Consider the following 20,913-nt stretch of genomic DNA (forward strand, 5'->3'; position numbering starts at 1 on the left):
CGCCCCAAAAACCCAAATTTTGATTGTCCGACTCTCGGTCCCAATTAGTTCGAATTGGATAATCGAAGTTCTACTGTAATAATTAAACATTAATCGTTACAAGACGACATTAAATGTCATTGTCATATTTCGGCCTCTAATTCATTAAATATTAACTGTTATAAGTCGAAATTAGATGTCATACGTTGACTTAATCTATTTTTACGCATGTCTACTTCAGCCGATTCCCATAGCTTACAGAACACAGGCGATTGGCACTTGAACCCAGTATAAGTGTCTTTACAGGTTGCTACGTTACCAATCAATCCAATCATCTGTACTGGTGGTCAGTTTGACAGTGACATATGTATACGCTAGCGTGTGGATATCTTACTTTCTATGCATCTCGCTCGTACTCGCATATTAGTGAGAGCAAAATGCATAGAGAATTAGAAAGTAAGTTACACAGACGTTACCGAATATGTTAGTTTGACACTTCTAACGACCCGCTTGAAAGAATGAGATACGATAGCGATAAGTTCTGGTTTAGATAAGTTCTCATTTAGATATCGTTTCGAATACTGTCAATTTTGACATGTCGTTTAGTTATCGATTTTTAAAGATTTTTCTAAGATATTAAACGTGTCTTAATCATTCTTCGAATCGGGCCGTAAGGTAGTTGTGGTAAGGCTACTTTATATCTTTTCCGCCCATCTTCACCCATCACGGAACAGTGGTGTTCCAGAAATTTGAGAGGCGTACGCGGAGCCGAAGCCAACGCGTAGAGGCCCGTTTTGACAATATAAAGTAAGGGGTACACCTAGTGGATGCCCTTACTCGTGTCATGGGACGCGCGTAGTGGCCTAGCCAAGATGACTGCTGAACATTCTACTCTAAACTTAGCGTTCAACATCCTAAAGATAATTCAGTTATTTTTTTCTAACTATTTGGTTTACTCGTAGGAGTGAACTATGGGACAAATGAAAAGTTTCCTAATTCGTTAACATTATTACAGTATAAAGGCAGATTACCTCTATATAAAAGGCAGTTTCCAAATTATTGAAAAAGTTTGCGCAGTTCAGAAACGGAACATTTTAATCCCCATATTTGAATTTTTCCACATTGAAAATTTTCCACGTGGAAAGATGGCAATTTTGGAAAACTTCAAACGCCCATCAGTCACATCACACATCAGTTTTGATATATTTGCTAATTTTTGCGTGAAAATAACCATTTCTATTATAAATTACATGTTAAAACAACCTAAAATATTGACGAACAAATGTATTTCAGATTCTACCCTCGAGTGTAATGTCCGTGTAATGAGAACAGATAAAAATTGATAGCTTCGGAATGTCCGGGATGCATTAGAATGTAAACATCGGAGATAACGTTCCATTTAGTCTGTGGACTGCTTCATTTCAAGCATCTGCGATCGTAAACTGGTCCGTTAATTAGTGAAAACGAGCAGAGAACAATATGACGTTCACATACATGTTTTCCTGACAGTTCTAAGCATAGCCCGGTTTTTCGGAGACAAAAACGTACTGTGAGTGCTAGTGAATAATTAAATAATAAGCAATTATAACAAATATGACTCATTCGTGCATATTTAGTTAAGAATATTTAGTTCCTTCGTTATGTATTTGCAAACCTCTTTGATTAATTCTTATTGCAACTGTAACTATCGGAGATTGACGATATTCATTCGGACAATAACTAAAATTACATCGAATAATAATTATCTATTGAAAAAGCGGGTATAATTATATTAAAAATTACCTAACGGTACAGTCTAACGTCATAATTTTATCGACATCGACTTACTCTACCTACTCAAAAATATTTCCCATAGCTTTTAATTCGCCGACATAAGAGCTCATATTTTTGAGCAACTTGTGTGAACCTATACAAGTACTTGTGTGTATAATATAATGTCATTTTTGCAAAAAACTTATTTCAGTTACTCACACAGTGTATGTATGAATTTTAGTGCTAACAATATCGGCTTTTCTCGTAATTAAAACATAATTAACTGAGTAAAATATCCTTTAAAACCGCACGTAATTATAACTGTAATATAGGAAACCGATATACGAGGTGCTGAAATATTTGTAAGGTTTAAGTGAAAGCAAAATGAGGGGAAATTTAATATTGGGTTTCATGTTAATGACGCCCTTTTAGCTTTGTTTGTTATTATTAATAATTACAATTCTGTGGAAAGAAACCTAATAAGTATATTCGGCTTTAAGGGTTTACAGAAAATAAGCATTGTCATTTTTATTTTTAATTATTTCTTAAATAGACAAACATTTTTGTACAAAATAAGTAAATAGGTTCATAACAGACATACCTACGTCAAGAAGTTACAAAGATTGAGGTTGAGAATATATCTTTATCTATATTTATATTCCCGTCTCTGTAAGTCTAGAGAGCGTTGAGTTGAAATTTGGAATTTGAACCAGAAAATATTTACTAGGTACAAAAAATAACAAAAAAGTTTACAATTAATGTTATATTAATGATACAACTACATATTTGTATACTTATAAGAATCCGAATACGAGTAGTAGGTCCTTTCGTAATTTTACGAATAAGAATAGTGTGATTCAAACTTTGCCGTTGTCCCCATACAATGGCCGTTTAGGAGTTTGTATGTAAACTTACAGACTTATCTCTTTGCTTTGGAAATTGTTTTCTGTTAAATGTAATGGTTCTTAATCAACTTTGAAATAAGCACTGAAAAAATTCGAATGCTGTCTATGTGATACGGAATTACTATAGACACGCAAATCTGTCCAAATGCTAACGATTTCACGAATACGAATTATCGTTAAAATGTCAACTTTCGGCGAATACGCATATTCGTAATTGTTTCATCACTAGTTACAATCAATCTTAACATAAACGGTCAAATATAATCGGTTAATTTTGCATAGAATTTATCCTAAACACGGCAAGTGAGGTAAACTTGGCCAAATACTCGACGCTTGCACGCAAAGTGCTTGGGGCTAAAGTTACAAGGAGGCGAGTTGTGTGCACACGAGTACACGGCGTCATAGCGCTAAAAATAACACCACTTTATCCACACTTATCGTGTATTTTACGTTAATATAAAACATACTAGCGCTTCGCAATATAATATTGTTATTGTAAATTGTTATGAAATAACTTGAGTTTTGGATTACTGTTATAAAATGTATTCAGCAACCGTAATTTTTTTTTCGGGTCAAGATAATCATAGATGTCAGAATACGATACTGAATATGCCCTTAAACGGAATCAACTATTTTTGTTACACCCTGTATAGATTTGAGAAAATATGATCAGTTTTCGCACAATATAAAAGCTACTAATGCAGAATGAATTAAAGAATATGAACGGTTACCATACATAACTTCTATCGTTTGATTTACAATTTATTACGAGTTATTTATCAGCAAACAAGCTAGTGACATTTGAAATACTGCCAATCTAAAAGCGTTCATTCATAGACACGTAATGTGTAGTGTATGTATACATACATTAAAACTGCTTAAATGCCATCGAACATGTTAAATTCTTTAAACATTTTATGTATTTTTCCAATCCGGACATTCCGTTAAGTATTCTAAAATCACAGCATAGACGTTGTAAAAACTAGGTATCAAAATCCCAATCGGATCCAGAGTAGGTACAGGGAGTTAACCAGGTATACCCGCCCGAGTGTACATAAGCGGGTGGCACAAGTACACCTGCGTGGTCCACTGTACACGAGGAACGCGAGCTAAGTCTTTTGGTGTACTTATCTATACTTATCAACCTCTTAGTATATCGTATGCTAAATTTTTTATTGATTAGATGTTACTAGCGGGAACATGCTCCAAACCGTGATGAGTGGCGGAAAAAAGGGGAGGCCTTTGCCCAGCAATGGGACACAAAATAGGCTAATAAAAAAAAAAGATGTTTACTGTCTATGTTATTATAAGTTTTTCTTTTAAGTTGTCTCAAAGTTTTTACAAAGATCCTGTGAAATTTTGTGTTGAATAAATTGTAAGAACCCTATGCAATGGACACTGTTTAAAACAAATCACAACCACCACCACAGACCACTACCAGATTATTCTCATTATTAGGCACTCGTGTACTGGAAATAAAAATATGGCGCCGCGAGAAGGGGCGAAATTTTTATTTTTAAGGGTACATTCTGTTTCCCATTGACTGCACCAGCGTTACTTTGCAACGTTACGTTACTCCATAAGGTACCGCATTGCGATCTCATCACTCATTTTATTTGACTGTGTGACATCGCCCGCGTAAACACTGCAGCAGTAACGCCGCAAAAGTAACGCTGCTGCAGTTGCAATCCAATTGACATTAAACCTTGGTTGTACGCACTCAACTGCCATCATACAGGAGCCAGTGCGTACGAGTATTCTGTCCCAATATGCTTTTTATATCAACAATATCAGAATAGGTACACCCGCTACCTCTTCTAATTTGCACCATGCACAACAAGCTTACCGCACTAAAGTACACAACTTACCCCCGTTCGGCGCAAATTTACGATGCATGCGCCACGGGAATTTCGTTACGCCAACGCGATTTTACGCAGCCAATTTTTAAGTTCCCATTAATTCTGCGATCGCCTATGCCGGGGTTAACGACACTTTATGTAATTTGCTGTTTATTCAATGTTTGTTTGCTGGTACCAAAGTTTTAGGACGCTGTTAAACGACTTTGTTTTTAAAGAGTGATAGAACGGTATTTGGACATTGATTAGGTAGTTGGCCAATTGACTGTCGATCTGGTATCTGTGATATTTAAAAAAAACAGCAGTCCCTCAATGGTGATGAGTTAATAGACTTCTCATATGTTCAATCTTTGGATGTTGCAAAAAAATAGACATATTTATCTCCATATATAATTAGAAAATATGACGCTATGCGTTATTAGTTGGATATAAACTTAAAATAAGATATAGAATTTTAATAACACAACAAAGTAAAATACAAACTAAAATTAAATTACGTCAAATCACAAATGAATACTAATTTACAATTAAATTTTATTATGTCAATATACGGGTGAATAAATATTAAATTTCAATTAAATTAGGCATAGGTAAACAAACACGAAATTACAATTAAGGTATTCGTAAAATAAATGTCAATTTAACAACGCAAGCACGTTAGTATTATAATTCTATATTTACAATGAACGGACTAAAAGGTTTGCAAATTGAACTATTTTTGCTTTTACATGTTTGTTTAATTTATTAATTTACCAATTTTATCATACTCTATTCAACACTACTCAATTAGAACAATACTGGCCGTTTTAATATTATGCAGACATTAAAAGTGACGCTTTAATTAAAAACAAAATTGTCAGTAGCCGTTGAAATTTAAATTTGGAGCTTACATTCAATTTGGAACAAAGGACGGCCGACGGTTAAATGCAGACTAAACGGGCGCGTAATCCCTAAACTGGATATTATGTGGCCATATCAGCTTTCAAAAGAAGAAAGTCTTAATTACCTACAACTTCTCCCTAAGATACATCTGTATTCTACGCAGCTTATATGTCCTTTAAATATGGCAACTTTCTCACGATTTTAGGCTGTCAAATGTATCCTTTGAAAGTCCGTAGCGGTTTTAGATTACTGATATGGCTTAAAGCATATATGTATAATCTTTAATATCATACTATAATATATTTACATTGTAAATAATCATTTAAAATGGGTGTTTACCTGTAAATAAAGAACTATTATTATTATTATATAAAACTATGCTAAGTTAAGCATACCTACATATGTTACTAAAAGTAATAGGATTAAGTTATCAGTGCTTTTCTTTATTTTTATTTTTTCAACGGGTCGCTTAATCGATTAAAATCGAATTATAGTTCATCCGTTGCAAGGATATTAAGCATGAGCTCAAGACCGCGGCTCGGCAAAGCCTGAAATGGATTGCCACATGTCCTTGGCACGTCTACCAATTTTATTCTTCCAGAAAGGTTTCCAATAAACCCAAAATAGAGAAGTTCCTATGGGCTTTTGGTATGTTAGGACAATAATTGAATTGTCATCGAAAACGTACTAAAGTTCAGCTCAATCAGACACCGCGTGACGTGGTTCTAGATAAATACGCGATACAAACAAAAAGAAAGCTATGTAAAAGCGTGTGGCGACCAACTGGGAGACGTCCGTTCGGTACCGATGGATCCTCCTCGATCCAGAGTCCAGAAAGATACAACATGGGAACGAATGGCGAAATCTAGTGTAGGAGGCCAAGATCCAATTTGGGTGGCTGAGCCAGTGAAGTAGTAGTCGTTGTAGTATGTAAAAGCGCGTAAAAATAGGTTTGTCATGTTTTATATCCACTAGATACCGGAATATTGGACGGATATTTACGATATTTGAATACATCATTATTAAAGAGGATCAATATTAAAATATCAAAAATTCGACGAAAACTGCGATTGTTGTTAATTATCCTGTTGTTATATAACATGTATAGATTATGGTAATGAATTGTATAATTGTATACTTATGTATACAAAACATTAAAAATCAAATGATTTGATTTGATTAATTTTTTTTTTTTTTTTATTCTTTTATTATTTAGGGACTTACAATCCTTAATGATTATGTCAGCCCCATCGTACCTTAATCAATATTACAGTCAATATTTATGTTATAGTCTTATATCTACTTAAATAGTCTAACACAAATAAATAAATTTGTTTGGCCTCAACTGACGAAGGCTCTGCCAAAATACACTGGAATCCACCCATATCCAACCTATTCAGACTGAGTAAGCAAAACAGAGCTAATCTTTCGCCTTCATTACGTACACATTCCGTCAAAACATGCTGAACGTCTTCTATTTTATTGCAGGCCTCACAGTTTGGCGATGGTTCTTTTTTCATCAAGTAAGCAAACTTGTTAAGCGGAATGTGTCCAGAACATAACCTTAAAGCTATCTTAATTAATTTCCTACTTAAATCTGCTTTTGCGAACCAAGGTATATGAGGAGGTTCACATTGCATAGTTTTGTACCACACACCTTTCTCCTTGCAACGTTCGTCAAAATGTTCCTTCCAGGTACATCGTGTTTTTCTACTGTATATATGTAGTTTTTCTGTAAACTCTGGAGTAACATATACCTCCGCCCCTCTCGTGCAGGCAGCTTTGGCTAACTTGTCAACCTCGTCATTACCTCTTAATCCTATATGTGAGGGAATCCACTGCAATCTCAGCACCATATCGGCAGGTATTCTTCTTAATTTCTGTAGCACTGTGTACGCTAGCGCTGTGCCTCTGGTGCCAGAGGTGCAGCGAGCTACATGCTGCAAGGCACTTTTGCTATCTGTATTTGATTAAATATCATAGATATATTCATACACAATACGGAATTCCGGTATTGTGGGCAAATATCGGATTTGAGAATCGCCCAATAATATGCACGTTATTCAATAATGTGTGGCATATCAAAGATGGCTCAGGTGTAACGGGATTGACGGATATAAACGATGCAATACGGCGATATGCATTTCGAATGGCCTGACACGGAGCCGGCCCGGGGGAAATGACTGACTTAGCTCAAGATTGACGGCTCACTCAAGATACGCCGATACACAGTACGAGTCGCGATAAGTTCGTTTTGTATCGAAGTGGTGAAACGATTACAGAGGTGTTCACGAAAAAAAACCAATATTCATTTACGTTGCCGTAAAACTGTTATTACTAAAATCAAAATTCGCAAACCGAAGCGTCCAGCTCGAAAAAAGTACTCAAATTTCGAGCCATTTCGTTCCAAATAACTTCGGTATTCTGTAAAAACGAGGATGGCTTTAGTTCTGTTGAGCCAGCATTTTTTAATCCCTCCCTCAGTTGTATATAAACTCTGCTTTTGAAAAACCGCGTATTTTTATTATTCGTTACAATTGCAAGATAAACTTTCTGTGATGCGGAATAAAGCCCATATTTTGTAACTTTACGAACGAGAAGATATGAGGTTCGGAAAGTACCGAGCCGACTCGTCCGGAATGGTTCGGCCGTGACCCAAATGCAGGGACCCGGAATAACGTTCATTCTTGAAAATAATAAGTCACTCGGCTAAGTAAAACGTTGATGACGGTGTTTTTGAAATGCTATAAGTAACTTATACAATAACTGTTATTGTAGCGGGGAATGCCCTAGTTTCAAATTTTGTTATGAACGATACACTTAATGCCGGTTTCTACAATAGGTACTTAATTATTATACTTCAAATACCTATTCGCTTTGATACGCCATAAAAATTGGAAACACATTATAGATTGGGAAGAGGTTAATTTTGGTATAAAAATGCTTGGCACCTTTAAAAGCAGCGAATAAATGAAATCAAATAGAACCAAACAAAATGTTTCACACATCGCGTGACATCGCCGTGCGGTAACACGATTTTCTCGAAAAAAGGAATTATCGGGGAAACTCGATAAATCTGAGTATATGCCTGTTAGACTCCAAGGCTTCACCAGTACATACCTACCCTTTATTACATATAAACTAGAATTTATCATGGTGCGGCCAGACATGCAGGGATCCGGCGAATATTCGTGATGGCATCTTTTATAAGGAGGATAATGGGATAATATCTACTAAGCATGTTACTCGTACATGTACTTGAACATGGTACAAAAGTTCTTTTTACAAACTTTGCTACTATTGGCTTCCCCTGGCTGACTGGACAGAATATGAACGAGAATTAGTTGATCCACCCAGGTACTATAAAACCGATATATCACAAAATAGACCCATAGATAGTATTTCGATTGCTTATAAATACCTACTGATATTGTAAAAATAACATACAAGTGAGACCACACAAGATTATGCTGCCTTTAAGTTACACCCACGCACTTGGATAATCGCCGTCCTGATTTACTGAATCCTGATCTGCCCACGGATATTATGAGCAACAGTATTTTGCTTTTTTTAACGTTCCTGTTGTACGGAGGTGCATCTTGCTGGACTAGATACCAAAAACATAATATATTTATTCATTATAAATAGATAATACAATTTTATTTTATTTATATTACAAATTTTATAGAAAAAACCTAATAGATTTGAGTACCTAACTAATAGTGATGCCAGCCAAATTGGCCAAATGCGTAAAAATATTACGTAATAATTAGTATGAAAACTGTTGATGTCATCGCGGCATCAATGCGGCAACTAACATCATTCATTTTACCAAGAAAATTGACGGTGGTAGGTCCCGCGTCAACCCCGCTGTAGTAATGTCGCAATAGAATATAATTATTTAATTCGTAAACACAAACGTAAGACACATTACATAATACAACAAAAAACGTAGAAAGTGTAAAGTATCACGAAATGACCTCATCTCAGCATGTTGCTAGGCTTCCTAGCAACATGCTAATCATCCGATGAGTGACAAGAATCACGTAAGGTAACAGGCAAAAAGAAGAAAGACATAATCAATGCGAGAACAAATGGTTAAATAGGAAAAAGGTACACAGCAAGAAGATACAACAATGACTAAATTAAATAAGGATTATTTATATAAATCAAACATCGTACACAACACTGTATCGGTCCGGTCCAACCATACCTTGGCTAAACATTACAGCTGCATATGCAACTAGCGCCAACGTGTAGCTACACACGAACTAAAAGGCAATGACAGCCCAGACTAATATCAAGCGTTTATTACGCAGTTATTGCAGTTGCATTTGCTATCTGAATGGTGCCTTTATTCGTTGAGGGTTAACTAAGAAATGGCTTTTACTAACATTACTATAGAGACTATGATATTTATAACATAAAATAATCACCTTCCATTCAATTACCAAAGGCAGTAATCAGAGGCAGAATACGATTTTAGCGGCGTAGACTTGACGCTCAACCAATTTCGGGTTATTAGCAATTTGATAGTTAATTCCGGAAACCTTGAACCTGGAAACGTGTTCCGCGTACTGATATTGCCGAGTTTGAACGACATATCAAGGCAATTGGATATAATAATAATATCATTCATAGCTGTTCAATATATGCAATAATAGTAGTATAAACTTAAACTTATCTTTTAAAACTTAACAAAACACTCTGTAAAATGTTGTTACTTTCTAACAAACAAAAATGTCAAAACGGCAATAGACAAATGATTATGGTCTGTTTTTTTACACACTTACATTTTGTATGCGAGAAACAAATGAGCGTTCCATACTACTTATTTCCTATGGGCAGTACTTCATAGTGACAAAAAAGAGACTATAAGCTTTCTAAAATAAGAAACAAATGAGCGTTCCATACTACTTATTTCCTATGGGCAGTACTTCATAGTTACAAAAAAGAGACTATAAGCTTCCTAAAATAAGAAACGAATGTGCGTTCCATACTACTTATTTCCTATCAAATGATTACAGCCTGTTTTTTACACACATACATTTTGTATGCGAGAAACAAATGAGCGTTCCATACTACTTATTTCCTATGGGCTATGGGTACTTTGTAGTTACAAAAAAGCAACTATAAGCTTCCTAAAATAAGAAACAACTGAGCGTTCCATACTACTATTTCCTATCAAATGATTATAGCCTGTTTTTTACACACATACATTTGGATTCGAGAAACAAATGAGCGTTCCATACTACTTATTTCCTATGGACAGTACTTCATAGTTGCAAAAAAGACACTATAAGCTTCCTAAAATAAGAAACAAATGGGCATTCCATACTACTTATATCCTATGGGCAGTACTTCATATTTAGTTGCACAAAAGAGACTATAAGTTTCCTAAAATAAGAAACAAATGGGCATTCCAGACTACTTATTTCCTATGGGCAGTAACTTCGTAGTTACAAAAAAAGAGACTAAGCTTCCTAAAATATATTTTGTGTCATCCACGATGACGCGCAGATTTGTCAAATCTAACCTTTAACAATATGACAATACGAGTTAAGGCAGGCGTCGTCGTGAATGACACGATCTATATATGTATATTTTTAACAAAAAAATAATTCATGAATCATAGAATGACTAAAAGAAAGTGAATACTTTTACATTCACTTCCATTCCAATACAAACTGTAACACTTCAAAAACCTTTTTCCGATAAAAAACCTTTTCTAGAAGCATTTATTTGCTCCAATAAAATAACACTGTTGATATTGTCTTTACATTCAGTTGATGTTGATTTAATATACAAAATAGCAGGCCGATTGGAACATACACTGATATCAGATCGACTTCTACCTGATGTCATTCATATATCGTGCATTTCGCTCGGACTTTTCCGTACATGTATTGGTGCGGATAACTAACAATAAGTAAATGATGTCAGTGTACAGTCATGGACTTTGATTGTGGAGCCATTTAGGGTTTACAACCAAATTAGCTTGAACCCTAAATGCTCAAATTGGCCTGTAAGTTTAGTTTTTGTGTATGTTTCAAAAGTGAATTAAATGCTGGTTGGCTTAAAATAAATAACGTTGAGTATGTCATGTCATTGTCACGCATTAGAATAATACCTACCTACTTATACATATTAAATTTTATCATAATCTAGCATAAATAAGATCCTACAGCCAAGCAATTACTTAAATGTTCCAGGGGGCAAATCGAGTAACAGCAAACGAAACAATATTTGTTTAAGTTTCATATCGAGCCGAGCTTTTTAATATGGCTTTTTGAAGAGGCAATAAATTTATATTCATCTTTACGGAACGAGGATAATTTCGGCGACTGTAGATAAATAAATACAAAATGAAATGAATGAGAGGAAAATCAATTCAATCCAAAAATTTTGCGTTATTTTGATTTTCTATTTAAAGTTCGTTTCTTTTTGGATTAATAGCTAACTAAATAAAGCACATTAATTATTTGAAATGACACATGCTGAGTGGCAATCAGTGGTAATTTCATTAATGTTCTGTGTATTAATTTTTGTATTCTGTTTCACACGAAATTCTTAAATCTATGATCTTAACCTTGTATGTATTAACCTCTAATCTTAAATTAATGAATGTCTATCCCGCATAAAGTGAACGATAAATATCCTCAAACTTTTGCGAAGTTCTTTCCAATGCTAAAAAAGTTTGTTTAGCTAATAATTATCTTTATAAGTAGATACTTTATTAAAGAAATCTAGTTGCGAAACCCAATTCCTAAATTTAAATTTTCGAAGTTGGAATCTAGAATCGGTAGCCGTTCCGAATTCAAAATTCCGCATTAGCCGCGCGACTCGTTACCCCGATCTTCGGCACACGTACTCAATCGGGGCCTGACCGTTGAAAATCGACGGGTATCCCGAAAGCGTGACTTTTGCCCCCAGAATTGACGCGGCGCGGGTGGAGGAGTGGGGTATTGATCGCGCAACCTCGGCACGGCTCGTCGCGCCTCGGCCCGCCTCGGTGAACTTCGGGCTTACTTGACGGGCAGAGGCTAGTCTCGGTCAGTTGAGTTGGCGTGTCAACTTTACTGGAAGGACTTGATTAGAACTTTAATTGGGACAAGGTTGACGGTGCGGATTTGATTTGGTCTGGGATGACCGCTGACATGTAAAATAAACCAAGTTCGCTTTAATCTTTAATAGTTTATAAAATATTCAATTTCCTAAAGTAATTTCCTATAGATTACACATATTCTCATCTGAAGAAGAAAATGCCACGTTTTACGCGCTTATCTATAAAGGGACTTTCGGGCACATTTGGGACCTCATGTCGAAGAAAAGCGTTGATAAGCTCAAATATAAGGAGATTGCCAGCCTTAGATGCAAATACGTAGTATAGGAAGAAGGTACAATTCGATCTAAGATGCCGGCAAATTCGTTTGCTTTACCCTTTTTTTATAGCCTATGAGAAACTTCCGTTCTACTTGAATAGATGCCATTTTGTTGACACAATTCGAGCTCATTCACTCGTATTCGTAACAAAAATGGTTTGTCAGTATCAGTATAATAAAACTTGCCAAGTTTTTCACATTCGATTTCGGAATGTCTGTTGCAAACGTTTTCATTTCGGTAACGCGTCGTCGAGTCTTCCAATCTGGGTCAGAATACACCCGCGGCCCGCATACGCTTAATTGAAAAAGTTAAATCGGCCATTTTCACGAAATGGTTTCGATTTTTTTTTTATAGCCGCGTCTCAGAATAAACTCCTTTAGTTTGAACGTAAACGTTCGATATTTGGAACTTTTTTCAAGGCTCTCACACGTTCGATAACAAATTATTTACTTCTGCATTTCAAGAGCGGAAGCAGTATTCGACCTTTGAATTTGTTTTGATTTTTTAAAAAATAATAATAAATATTATGGGACATTATTACACAAATTGACTAAGTCCCACAGTAAGCTCAATAAGGCTTGTGTTGAGGGTACTTAGACAACGATATATATAATATATAAATATTTATAAATACTTAAATACATAGAAAACACCCATGACTCAGGAACAAATATCCATGCTCATCACACGAATAAATGCCCTTACCAGGATTTGAACCCGGGACCATCAGCTTCGTAGGCAGGGTCACTATCCACTAGGCCAAACCGGTCGTCATTATTTGGTATTACACATTCAGTCAGTCCATCTCGCGCGCGCTAATATTTTAAAAAGTTATTTGAATTTGAATACCGCTCCAAGGGCCTATTTCGTGAACGGTATGAATCTATTATTATTTGTGTGTTGCCATAGTAACCCATACGACTTGACAGTTCGTGGACTGATATTATTAGTCTAATACCTTCGAGAAATGGGCCCCAGAAGTTGTAAATTCTAACCCACTGAAGATTCTTGTCTCACTAGCTAGTCTTTTGTTTTATAAGTGGCAAAGATTTTATTTACTAAGTGTATGATACCAGGCATTTCACCTATTGCGATTTTTTTAAAGTTTTTTTTTACAAGTACAGGTCTGCCAACACTAAAGTAGTGCGGGAACGCCTATGTATACCGACCGCCAGGTACGACTGCAACATCGCTGCTGCATTAAGTCCGTCACAGACGGATCGATAATATATATTAACAATATACCGTTAGATACCGACAGATATCTTATAGTATAGCTAAGCACCACACACGCCAACGATACCAAAATATATATCGCTGTCCGTCTAGCACCTACATTGTGAAACAGATAAAATATACCAAAATATATCGTAATATACCGAGCTATATATATCACTAGGTATCTTAAGATGCCTTGCTATAAGATGTCTTAAGAAACTAAAATATATATATAAGTAATAGCTTCGTGTATGGACTCTGCCAAATGGTACGTAAAATATATCGTAAGATGCATATCTTTTGGTATATTATCGCTCCGTCCGTGACGGGCTTTACAAGTTACATCTTGTTGTTCAGGTGATATGTGCCGTTTCATACATTGTAAGTACGTTGGAAGGGGATAGAAGCCCGAAAGCGTCTTATACGCCATCGAAGCATACGCTCCCACTGTTTAGTTTTCTTTACGATTATGTTATTGGTACGCGAGCCAAGTAAACAACTAAATTGTTATTGTGTAAATATATGTATAACAGATATCATCGCGTATAAATACTATTGCAAAGCTAAAAAGCGGTTAGTGACTTTAACCCATATATGCTTTGAACTAGTTCTAGGTCTGAACTTATTTTATTAAGTAGGTGAGGTAGGGTGAGTTTTTTTTCCAGTGGGTTGGGAACAACCCAATGGGCATAAATGGGCTCTCTCTTCTTCTTCGCGTTGTCCCGGCATTTTGCCACGGCTCATGGGAGCCTGGGGTCCGCTTGACAACTAATCCCAAGATTTGGCGTAGGCACTAGTTTTTTACGAAAGCGACTGCCATCTGACCATCCAACCCAGAGGGTAAACTAGGCATTGTTGGGATTAGTCCGGTTTCCTCACGATGTTTTCCTTCACCGAAAAGTGACTGGTAAATATCAAATGATATTACATAAGTTCCGAAAAATTCATTGGTAACGACTTAACGAGCCGGGCATAAATGGGCTAAAACATAAAATACCCCGCAAAAAAATATTGTGAAGTCATGAAAATGCGACATTTTGAATAGCAATTCAATTTAATTTATATAACGTGAATTTCCTTTCATATACTTTTCCATTATTAATTACCAAGACGTCACTTTCTTTTCATATATTAGTCATAATAAAATCTATTTTTAAACACAAATGTGCTAGAAATAGTAGGTATTTGTTCATTTATAAATTCTAATTCGGTTTGTACGCTGCGAGGAAATGAAGGCGCCATTTTCTTAAATCGACATCTGTCACGTTTACCGTTTAGAATTTTTTTGCTTAAAAACCAACTGAGAATGCCAAGAGTTCTCGACTCAGCCTTGCCCAGATAATAAAAGGTGGCAATGTCACCGGTAAATCGTTAATTTATGTCGTTCTTAATTGTCATTAGTTTTTTACCGATATCACTATCAGCTCGATTCGAAGAATGAGATACGATAACGATAAGTTCTGGTTTAGATAAGTTCTCATTTAGATATCGTTTGTATGTCGTATAATTGACAGAAGTAGCTCGATTCGGGCAACCAATGTCACCTTGATGTTAGAAATATCGTAGATAGATCTTATTGGGATCACAGCGGAATCGAAATAAACGTCAATTATGACATGTCGTTTAGCTATCGATCTTTCCAAGATCTTAAACGTGTCTTAATCATTCTTCGAATCGGGCCGTATATGTGCGTCTGTTGCGCCCTGGGCCTATGGGCCACATTCGTGATTTGAGTGTTCACTTGTTCACAATTGTAACTGCATTTGTACCCTTAAAAGCCAGATTTTTGCCAGAGATTGTGATCAACAAACACACGTCATGTTCCCAGTTGAAACACTTCGCACATAGCCAATAAAAAGCTTGCACACGCATATATTATGATATTCACACATAGTAGATACTATGTCTACGTGTCAATGTGATAATGATTGTCCGTCTCTTTCAATCGCATGGTGTTAAAAAATGACAATTATTTATAACGTGGCTATTGCTGTTTATGATGAATGCCACGCCTGCTGTTCAATCGCTGATATAAGAGTGTGGAGATTTGGAGCTATAAAAAAGTTGAATTCTGCACGAGCGACTGCGTAGATAGTAGGTACCCACTTTGTGAATCGGTCGTGTCGGATTTATCCTCAGGATCAGACCCGAATGTATCCCAAAAATAAAGCGCGATATTCAAATGCCGTTTGTTTAGTCGATGTAAGCTTCGATTTTTCCCCGATGTGGGCCTAAATGGATCTTCCATTTATAGAATAATAAGTGGGGCTTTACATACAATCAAAGTGCGGGCCGGAACTTTGTTAATTCTTTTTCATCATCTTTTTATTAGAGTCCGGGTTGAATGGGCGTCGTTAAAAGTCTCAAAGAGTTTGAGGAATTCTCAAGAGGCCCGTTTGGACGTTCATTACTTATTATTCTAAAGTGGATTGTGAGGTTGCTGCAATTGGAGTAAGTAGTTTATGAGTGGTAACCATTAATATATACACATAACTACAACACGACAATAACAACATAACGTACATTCATTCGTTCATTTCGTCATTAAGAGCCTATCAACGTGCTCACTAGCGCCACTGGAAAATAATTGATTGTTCAAATTTAACGATAGATATTTAAAAAAGGGGGCCGCTACGTACTGTATTTTATATTTCAGTACCTTTTGAATACATCAAACTAGTTTCTATGTTGCTGGATTCGTCGGTCTATGAACTCAAAACAAAAACGGCCGTTTTAACTTTGGACGCCTATATTGACGAATCCAGCAACGTAGAAACTATTATGATGGATTCAAAATGTACTTAAATACAAAATACAGTACGTAGCGGCCCCCTTTTTTTTAATATCTATCGTTAAATTTGAATAATCACAATTATTTAGCAGTGGCGTTAGTGAGCACGTTGATGGGCTCTTAACTATTTTGTTGTATCAGTGATGACATACTTTTCGAAAAAAAAATGTACCATCAAATGACATTTTCTCGAGTTTCAATTGAAGATCCTTTATACTTCTCATTTCATCCTCCCCAGTATCTGTTTGAATCCTTACAAATGCATTTTAATTTGGGGGTAAAACAGTCTCACCCGCGAATCTCTACAAATAAAGTGAGATTTCCCAGAAATCAAAAGAATGAGATTTGCGGCCCTGTTCGCATAACAGTAAGACCGAATATGAATTGGATCACTAATTCGCGTCCTGCTTTCACACTAAGCGATCTTGGAAGATCTTGAACCATTATCAATCCGTAATTTACGATGTAACGTTCGGAATAGATGCCCACGAGTATACATATTGAACCGTTTTTGTTAAGATACTTTTATGGGTGCAAGGATCCAAATAAGCACCGACATTATAAAAAAAATAACAAACAAAAATGCTTGTGAGAAAGTACCGGGTGTTTGTGCGCTTGAGAAATATCTGTTTTTAGACGAACATAGTAACAATAAAGATAATGTTTGTAATATTTATATGTAACATTTTTGCATGTTGGTTAGCATATTTCGTGCCGTAACAGTTTAATTTAATTTCACAGATTATTTTAAAATAGAGCAATGTGTTGTGTCACCGTTAGGTTGTTTCATATATGGTTGAGAATTTATTAATCCTTTAACTATATAGTACCTGGGCGACCGAGCTTTGCTCGGTTATAACTATTTATTGTAATATGGTGGTGTATAGGTGATAATCTTAACTACATTTTTTTACTCAATTAAACTTGTCTAAAACAATATAAATTAAAAAAATTATATATAAGCTTGAACATATAAAAAAAAAACAAAAGTCAGTCACCGGGCGAGATTCGAACCCGTAACACTCGTTTAGCAGTCCGCGTCTTAAACCGCTGGACCAGACGGACAGTGGCCGGCAATACGAAATTAGCGACCATATTCTGCGTCGAAAGAAAAACGCATGAAAACTCGAAAACACGCGTTTTCCCAAACATAAGACTAATCTAGATAGACTGTATACCCCCAAAAACCCCCATATACCAAATTTCAGCGAAATCATTAGAGCCGTTTCCGAGATCACAAAAAAAAAAATATATATACAAGAATTGCTTGTTTAAAGGTATAAGATATGGAATGCAATAACATGTCAAATCTCATAGTTATTTGTCATAACTGTCTAAGTCCCCAGAACACAAGCCTTATTGAGCTTACTGTGGGACTCAGTCAATTCGTGTAATAATGTCCTATAACATTTATTCGCGACCTACATTTATCGTATAAAAGCGCCGCAGTTAGCAGCTAAACACCAAGAGCTCTTAAACAAAACGCTTAACTCCCTGCAACCGACTTGCAGCGAGTGAAATATCAATTTCCTACCCACTGACCCCCACTTCATTTATCAGAGAACGGCTTTAAATAAAACATCTTGCGCAGAGTTGCCAGATGAGCGTAAAAGAATTATCGTATTTGAGTGTCAAATTTATCGTACCGATGAAAAAAAACGTACACCTATCGAAAAGGCACTACCCCTAAAGCTTATCCAATAAAGTATTGTAATGTAAAACGCAATTTTCGTCTAAATTGTGCAAAAATCCGTTTTAAAATATTTCTGTATTTTTGTGATAGATCGAAACGGCTTACAGAACATATTGATATTTTTTACTTAAACCAAGGAGTCGAACACCCAAAAGGTGCTAATTGTAGCCTATTTCTGAGGGAAAGTGTCATGTTTTTCTTCTAATACTAGACTTTTTGGGTGGCATCCTTCGAGGGCTGAAATTATCTACGATAATGCTCTTTGGAACATACATCGTACCTGAGCCCAAATTATCGTATATGTTCGATAATTATCGTACGCCTGGCAACACTGTTCTTGCGATTCCGCGTTCATTTCTCCCTAGTACACGGATTTTATCTATTTGGCCTCCTTGGAACTATTTGTTATTTCCCCTCCCCCCACTTAGTTCTTCCCTTTTAGTTGGCAACTAGCGGGGCGGTCGCTATTAGTTGTTTATTTACATTACTGTTGTTGTTGTTATCGTTAGTAAAATGTTCTAAATTGGATTTGGTTCAATGTTAGCTTACGAAGACTTACGGCCCGATTCGAGCTTTATGAATCGTCAAACATTTGCTAAAGATACGATATGGATTAGATAGATATCACTTTTGACACTGACATATGTATTATGTAATCCATATCGTATCTTAGCAAATGTTTGAATCTTAAAAACAACTATTCGGGGCATCTCTAGTTTACACCCATGTACGTATTAGTCTATTAAAATATCAGTCATATATAAACAGATAAACACTAACCATTGTTACTTTAAGTTGGATATTAATAAGTCTACAAAAAAGTAGGTAGTAAAATTGTAAGTATTGCTTTAGTACAGTTATATAAGCTTGAAATTTTGTTTTAAGAGAGTCTATGTATAGGGTATTTTAAAATAAAATAATTATATTAATTAATTAGTCGAATAATCGCCTGACATTTTTGGATCCGTTTTGAGGATCCTCGACAGGAGCACCGACTGCACCGTCTCAAGCGACCGCGCGACATCTACAATTTTACGTATATAGGCCACCCCAACTAGCGTCTCCCGAGCGTCAGCGTCTAATCAACTCTATAAAGATAAAGATACGAGTAGTTTATTTTCCAAGTAGGCATATTACAATGCGCTTATGAACGTCAATTAAAGCTACTCCGGCTCTAACCCTACATCTCTGGCCCGAGAATATTTAATAATCGCCTGACATTTTTGGATCCGCTTTGAGGATCCTCGACAGGAGCACCGACTGCACCGTCTCAAGCGACCGCGCGACATCTACAATTTTACGTATATAGGCCACCCCACACTAGCGTCTCCCGAGCGTCAGCGTCTAATCAACTCTATAAAGATAAAGATACGAGTAGTTTATTTTCCAAGTAGGCATATTACAATGCGCTTATGGACGTCAATTAAAGCTACTCCGGCTCTAACCCTACATCTCTGGCCCGAGAATATTTAAGTCCCTCCTAAATTGTAGGAGGGTATCCCAATATAGGACCGGCAAGAAACTCGGCGGGACACATCTTTTCAAAACAGTTTTTTTTTTTCAAATACAAATTAATATGGAATTCAAAAAAACATAAAATAACATACAGTAGGTACTTTCTTATAGAAATTTGATGCACTAGATTGCTATAGATAGCAATGCTTGACGCAACGTTGGCGTAACTGTGCAGCGACGCTATTTTTCATAGCGCTGATTAGACGCCGACGCTCGAACGACGCTAGTGTTGGGTGGCTCTATAATTTTAATATATAACGTGTATAGTTCGATGATGTTCGAGTCATACGGGAGTTTTAGTCTTATAAATATTATTGAGATTTTGATTTATTATCACATCGATCGAATTATATTTAGATATTTCTTGAATTTATTCTGTTCTTGTACAATATTTATATAAATTTATTAGCGACGGCGATAAAGCTTAATGCAATAAAGCAAGCTTTCAGCGCCGGTAAAGCTTTGAGCTGGTTACCGTAGTTACCGGTGAAAGTTGACTGCGGTAATTTTAGCTTGAAAGCTCTTTCGCACTATCGCTTTTCACTCGGTTCTAAGGATATTTTTTAGAACTGACTTTTATATCAACGAATTACATTCCACTGAAAATTAAACTGCTTCCTAGTCTGCCGGTAGTGATGATGTCTATTAAGCTGGAGGCCTCAGGTCATATCAACCAAGACTCGGAACTGGTTTTAAAATACCGATTTATATCGGTTTTTCTTCGAATTTTTATAAGAACGCGAGCGTTTTTAGAACTTTATTGGAACCTAAAAAAACCGGTTTATTCGACGAGCGACGCAACGGCCAATCGGCCTGGTGGTGTGCCACGTAAACATAGACACCGACATAGGAAGAAACCGGTTTTTATTGTACTAAACCGGTTAATTTGACAAGAACTGTTCTCATAAAAACCGAATTAAATCTAACGGTTTTCGAGCG

The 20,913-nt window shown here is 36.1% G+C and overlaps 2 protein-coding genes across 6 annotated transcripts in view; one reads left to right on the forward strand and one right to left on the reverse strand.

Annotated features, from left to right (window-relative positions):
- LOC133517253 (teneurin-m) overlaps window positions 1–20,913 on the forward strand; it is a 777,194-nt gene that overhangs the window by 459,521 nt on the left and 296,760 nt on the right. The window lies entirely within an intron of this gene.
- Window positions 6,553–8,059, reverse strand: LOC133517414 (uncharacterized). The gene is made up of 2 exons (XM_061850730.1): window positions 7,996–8,059; window positions 6,553–7,334 (listed from the first exon to the last, which is right to left on the reverse strand). The coding sequence occupies exons 1-2, from the start codon at window positions 8,057–8,059 to the stop codon at window positions 6,655–6,657; spliced, it is 744 nt and encodes a 247-aa protein (XP_061706714.1). The 3' UTR covers window positions 6,553–6,654.

Source organism: Cydia pomonella, chromosome 4 (assembly GCF_033807575.1).
Source record: "Cydia pomonella isolate Wapato2018A chromosome 4, ilCydPomo1, whole genome shotgun sequence".
Classification (NCBI taxonomy): domain Eukaryota; kingdom Metazoa; phylum Arthropoda; class Insecta; order Lepidoptera; family Tortricidae; genus Cydia; species Cydia pomonella.

Coding starts and splice junctions, on each gene's coding strand:
- LOC133517414 (XM_061850730.1), bottom strand. CDS start 8,059: ATGAACGTTATTCCGGGTCCCTGCATTTGGGTCACGGCCGAACCATTC. Junction 7,335..7,995: donor ATTCCGGACGAGTCGGCTCG/GTACTTTCCGAA, acceptor AATCAAATACAG/ATAGCAAAAGTGCCTTGCAG.